The 6,249-nt window shown below is 41.1% G+C and overlaps 1 protein-coding gene across 1 annotated transcript in view; it reads right to left on the minus strand.

Annotated features, from left to right (window-relative positions):
• Nucleotides 1-1,602: 1,602 nt before the first annotated feature.
• The window catches only part of tnnt1 (troponin T type 1 (skeletal, slow)), a 60,229-nt gene continuing 55,582 nt past the window's right edge, over nucleotides 1,603-6,249 (minus strand). The window contains exon 15 of the mRNA XM_048617656.1: nucleotides 1,603-1,761. Coding sequence (XP_048473613.1) covers nucleotides 1,716-1,761 — 46 coding nt within the window. The 3' untranslated portion in view covers nucleotides 1,603-1,715. The remainder of the gene's footprint in view (nucleotides 1,762-6,249) is intronic.

The raw sequence follows: 6,249 nt of genomic DNA on the forward strand, positions 1-6,249 counted from the left end.
ATTTCTGAAGAAGGGTCTAAGCCCGAAACATCAGCTTTCCTGCTCCTCTGATGCTGCTTGGCCTGCTGTGTTCATCCAGCTCTACACCTTGTTATCACTAGGCTGATACCAGGTATGGAAAAACAGTCTTATGTGGAGAGTTTGAGTAGGCTGGATATGTACTCATTAGAATTTAGAACAATGAGAGTCAACCTTATTGAAACACACAAAATTAGGTTATCAGACAAGGTAGATGTGGTAAGATTGTTTCCCCTTGTGAGAGAATCTAAAACCAGACAGAATAATCTCAGAATTAGGGGTCACACATTTAAGGCAAAAATAAGGAGGAATTTCTTCCTCCAGATAGTAAGAAATCTGTGGAATTCTTTACTGCAGAGGGCACATTTAGAAGACATTTGGCTAGATACATGATTATGAAAGGTTTAGAGAGATATGGGCCAGGGCCAAATGAAGGTAAATGGGAATAGTTTACTTTGGGAAACTTGGTCTGAATAGACAAGTTAGACAGAATGGTCTTTTTCCATTCTGTATGACTCAATGACTCTGGAGGCTGGGCTATTAAGTTTATTCAAGGCTGAGATAGACAGATTTTTAATCAATAAGGGAATTAGGGTTACAGGGAAAGGGCAGGAAAGTGGAGTTAAGGATTATCGGAGGAGTCATGATCTCATTGAATGGCCTATTTCTGCTCCTGTATCTATGGTCTTGCATGGTATTCTGTGGCTTGTAAGTACGGGCTGGTTGAGCACCATCAGCATGCTACCTGCTGTGAATGGTCAACCGCTGTGGTCTGCCAGTCATTGAAATGTATAGTCTCAATCACAGGAGCAGTGAAACTCATGACATGTATGCTTAGATTCTCAAACCTTCATTTACAGGGAATGTTGGAAATGCAGCTTTAAGGTACGGCACCAGGTTAAATACAAATGTACATCATTTTTGTTGAGAATGTGGTACGTGGAGTGATTGAGGTGAGTGGCATGTATGCCTTTAAGGGGACGATCAGTAAAGTATATGGAGGAGAAAGGTATAGAATTGTAAAGTCTTACAGGTAAAATAAGGCCAATCTGCCTGTCATGGGTATGCCAACTCTTTGCAGGAGTTTTAGTGCCAATTTCCAGCTTTCTCTCCATAACCCTGAAAATTAGCTCTCCCTGTGTGCAAATCCAATTGTCTTTTGGATGTTCTTACAGATTTCACTTAATTCGTTACACCTTATAACAACCCTCCTTGTGAAACTACTTCCCGATTCCTCTCTGGCTTGTTTGCCAATTACTTCAGATCTGTGACATCTGAATATTGACACACTTGCCAGAGGAAATAGACTGCTTCCACACACACACCCTCCTAGGCAGTGCATTCCTGACGCTTGATCAAAGAAGTGGGAGACAGATTGAGGGGGCAAGTCGAGTGCTCAGAGCTTAGTGTCACTGGTAATGTCACTATCGGTCATTCACTGTAACAAAACAAAATGGCCAAAAAGGTACACTTCCAAACTCTGCAGATGTTGTTTTGTTATTTGTTTTATTTATCATTGAAGGTAAGGGAAAGGTTCAGGAAATTCCATTTCATCAACTGCAAGAAACACACATTTTGGCCATGTATCTATGGAAAAAAAAGCACAGGAGCTATGTCAGGAAGTGTGTCTTTGTGTTTGGAATCATGCCGTCTGACGGAAGCAGATCTCTGAATGCACGTCCAATGTACTTTGTTGTTTATTTCCAGCGGCCTCCAACCTTCCCTTTTCCCGCTGCTTTTTTGCTGTGGGAGAAAGGGACGTAGAAGTTAATGCTGTGAAATTGCAAAGGGCAGACTACCATTTAAGTGTCCAAAGCAGATCAGGTCACGAGGGACTGTGCCATTTGTGTAACATGGCTCTGGGTTAGTGTCATGACGTTGCAGTTGCAAGTTGGCAGTTCAATAGAAAGGAGGTATGGACTCGGGGGCAACACAAGGACAAATAGCATTGGTACATTTGACGGTGTGGGAGATCTGGGGTCTTGTACCCATGATCCACTGCCAAGCTGCACAGCTACATCAGGAAGGGAGATCGGTTTCCCCAGAACTCTCTTAACAGAGAGCTTCCCAAAATCTTTCGCAGTGCAACCTCATTTTGAGATTGAAAACCTTTGTGACCCTCCCAGCCTGGTGAGCGAGTGGGAAGGAAGGGAAAACTATTACAAGCAAGGGATAAGGAGCTTTGGCCATTATGATCTCAGAACTTGTGACCCCAAAATGTTAGCTCGTGACCACATTTGAGGTCCCAAACCCTAACATGTTCACTTATAACTCCGGGAAGCTGGTTGTGTATTCTGCTAGCAATTACCCCAGGATCTCAATTCTGAAACCATTCAAAACAAAGTGATGAGCCCGTCAGTGTCGACCTGTGTGGCAATGGCATGTTCAGCCAGCTTTTCTCACACCCATGAAGCCTAGGAAGCGTATGTGAACAGGGCGATCGCAAAGATGACAGGGAACAACAAGATGCATGACCCACACCCAAGGCACAGTCATGGCTGATAGGGAGGTGAAGGGTCTGAGACCTCACCATATACGCCTCGTAATTAGCCAGGAGCAGTCACCAACATACCAGCAACACCAGATATCCTTGTAGGAGCAGCCACTGAAGGACAAGAATTAAAGGGATGCTAGATTAATAACTGAGGAAGAAGGGAATAGTTGGATGTATTGACAGGATTAGACGAAGTAGACTGCAGGAGATTCATGTCAGACATAAGCATTGACAAGAACCTCTTATACGAACAAGTGTAGGCCACTTGGCCCTTTGAGCCTATTCTGCCATTCATTAAGATCATGGCTGATCGGATTTTAACCTTGACTCTATATTCCTGTATACCTCTGATAATCTTGCATCCTTTTGGTAATCAAGAACCTATCTACTTCTGCCTTAAAAATATTTAAAGATTGTGCATCCATGGCTTTTTGAGGAAGGGAATTCTCAAAGACTCAAACAATCTGAGAGAAAAAAAAAGTTTCCTCATCTCCATCGTGAATGGGTGACGCCTTATTTTTAAACTATGACTGCGTTTGGACGAATGAGCTGCTTCTGTGCTGTATATTCTATGTGATGTCTGCCTACGAGCTATCAGCATGTTCAGCTCCAGATTTGATCTCTCTCTGATATGATTGCAGTGAAGTTGCTAAATTGAATCGACCTAAAAATAACAATATGTTTACTTCTCTTCCAACTGTGAAAAGCCCTAGCTGAAAACTGTATCAGGCCAAACTGTGAAACCTCCAACAGAGGAATAGCCCTCCCGCCATTCACTGTCTCCATACTGAATCTTGGTAGCTCTCACGATTAGAGCCTTGAGGTGAGGTTTTGGAGAAAGAATCTTTCGTGTTTTTGTAGTCACAGACTGCAGCAGTTCACAAAGGCAGCTCACCTTCTCAAGAGCATCTAGGGACAGAGATAAATGCTGGCCCAGCCATAACAGCCATATCCCATGAATGAATAAAATTAATAAGTACTGTGAGTGTGTACAAAATAACACAAAAGGTAGCAAGAGTGATGCAATATAATATTATATAGGATCATTCCTCGAGCGAGTGAGATCCCAATTGATGCTCCATAAAGACACAAGCATCATCCCCAAAGAAAACATGAAGGAAACTCATCGGCCTGTCTTGTCTGTTCCAGCTCTTTGAAAGAGCTGTCTAACTAGATCCAATCCCTATAGCCCTGAAAATATTTCATTTCAAGCACTTATCCAATTCCCCTTTGAATCCGACTACCTTTTTTCACCAGTCAGGAATTGAGGAGCAGGCAGAAGGGACCTTAGAGAGAGACTTAATATTGAGTTCAACACCTTTAGATTGTGAACTCACTCCCATTCCTTCTTTTTCTTTTAGCTTTACTTGCTCCATTCTCTGTCACCATGTCCTCTCTCTCCTCCCCCCAACTCAGTGGGACTATCTGTTCTTTCCAGTCTGGCAGTTAGACACACCATTGTTCCACCGTTCTCGCATTTTGATCACTTAATCTGAACTATTAGCATATTTTCTCCCCCAGCATTCCACCCGCCTTTGCACCCCCGCCCCCCCCCTATTGCATAAATACTAGTCCCTCCACACTTCACGTCAGCTCTGGTGAAGAGTCATCTAGACTTGAAACATTAGCTGCTGTAGTTTACTGCATTTTTTGTTTTCCTTAGAATTCCTACAGTGTGGAAACAGGTCATTTAGCCCTACGTCAGGATCAGTCAGATAGATGGGTGACTGTAGGGAAAGGTAAGAAGGTAGTTCAAAAGTCTCCAGTGGCTATTCTTCTATCAAATAGATATTCAGTTTTTGGAACAGTTCAAGGGGATAGTCTCTCTGAGGAAAATGGAAGGGCCAGCCAGTTATTGGACACTTGGAACGATTCTTATGTTAGGCAGCGTTTGACAAGATTTAATAGAATTATTGTTATAGGGGGCTCTCCTATCAGGACCATAGACAGGCAATTCTGTGGCAGTGAGCATAAATTTAGGATGGTTTGTTGCCTTCCTGATGCAAGGATTAAGGACATTTCTGAATGTTTCAAGCGTGTTGTTAAAGATGAGACTGAGAAGCCAGAAATTATTGTACACATTGGTAGGAGTGACATTTTTAGGGAAAAGATTAAAGCAGTACCAAGTAAATTTAGGAGGTTAGGTAGAAGATTAAAAAATAAAACCTTAAAAGTAGTAATTTCTGGTTTACTCCCAATGCCAAACTCAAAAGAGGGAAGGAACAAAAGGTGAAAGGAGATAAATCAATGGCTGAAAAGCTGGTGTATTGTTCAGCGATTCAGGTTTTTGGACGATTGGAATGTCTTTTGGGGTAGAAAAGACTTGTTCAAAAAGGATGGGTCTAATCTAAACTGGAAAGCAACCAATATCTTAGCAGGGAGATTTGCTCATTGTATTAAGGGAGACTTTATACAGATAGAGAAGGCGAGTGTAGGAATTCTAAATTGCAGTGTAAATGGAAGGATTGATGGGATAGGTTCTGAATGTGAGGAGAGCATGTAAATTAGAAAAGAAAGACAAGAGACAGTCAGAGTATGTAGTAACTCTGAAGAACTAAATTGCATTTATTTCAATGCAAGGAATCTTACAGGTAAGACTGATGAACTCAGGGCGTGTTTAAGTACATGGGATTGGGACGTCATAGCTACTACAGAAACTTGGCTGAGAAATGGACAAGGCTGGCAGCTCAATGTTCCCAGTTTTAGATGATATAGGAAGGATAAAAGGGAGGCAAGAAAGGAGGGGGTGGGGTGCGGTGTTTTTGATTAAAGAATACATTACTCCTGTAACTAGGGAAGATATTTCTGAAAAGTCATCCAGTGAAAATATATGGGTAGAAATTACAAATAAGAAAGGAAATATCACTTTAATGGGATTGTACTATAGTCCCCCCAACAGTAAGAAAGAAATTGAGAAACAAATGTGTGGGGAGACCTCAGATATATGTAAGCATAATAAGGTTATAATAATGGGGGATTTTAATTTTCCAAACATTAACTGGAACTACCATAGCGTCAAAGGTTTGGATGGTCAAGAATTTGTCAAATGTGCTCAAGAAAATTTTCTTTATCAATGTGTGGATGCTCCTACTAGAAGGCAGGTTAGGTGACTAAAGTAAAAGTGGGGGAACGCTTTGGGTCCAGAGATCATAATTCTATATTAGTTTCAAAATAGTTATAGAAAAGGATGAGCCTTCCGTAAAAGTTAAAGATTTTAATTGGAGTCAGGAAAATTTAAATGGTATGTAATAAGAACTTTCAAAAGTTGATTGGAGTAAACTGTTTGCCGGTAAAACGATGACTGACAAGTGAGAGGCATTCGAGAGTGTGATGACGAGAGTTTGGTGGCATTTTGTTCCTGTTAGAGCGAAGGGTAAGGCTGGTAAGATTAAGGAACAATGGATGAATAAAGATATTGAGGTTCTATTCAAGAATAAAGGAGAATCATTTTGTAGATATGGACAACTTGGTTCAATTGAAACTCTTAATCAATATAAAGAGTTTAGGGGCATTCTTAAGAGAGAAATCAGGAAGGCAAAGAGGGGATATGACATAGCATTGGCAGATAAGATTAAGAATAATCCGAAAAGATTCTAAAAATATATTAAAAGCAAGGGAGGTTGGGCCTCTTAAAGATCAAGGAGATCATCTTTGTGTTGAACCCCAGGAGATGAGAGACGTACTAAACAAATATTTCTCATCAGTTTTTACTGTGGAGAAAGAAATGGAATCTAGAG

This window comes from Rhincodon typus, chromosome 37, assembly GCF_021869965.1.
Source record: "Rhincodon typus isolate 14 chromosome 37, sRhiTyp1.1, whole genome shotgun sequence".
NCBI classification, from domain to species: domain Eukaryota; kingdom Metazoa; phylum Chordata; class Chondrichthyes; order Orectolobiformes; family Rhincodontidae; genus Rhincodon; species Rhincodon typus.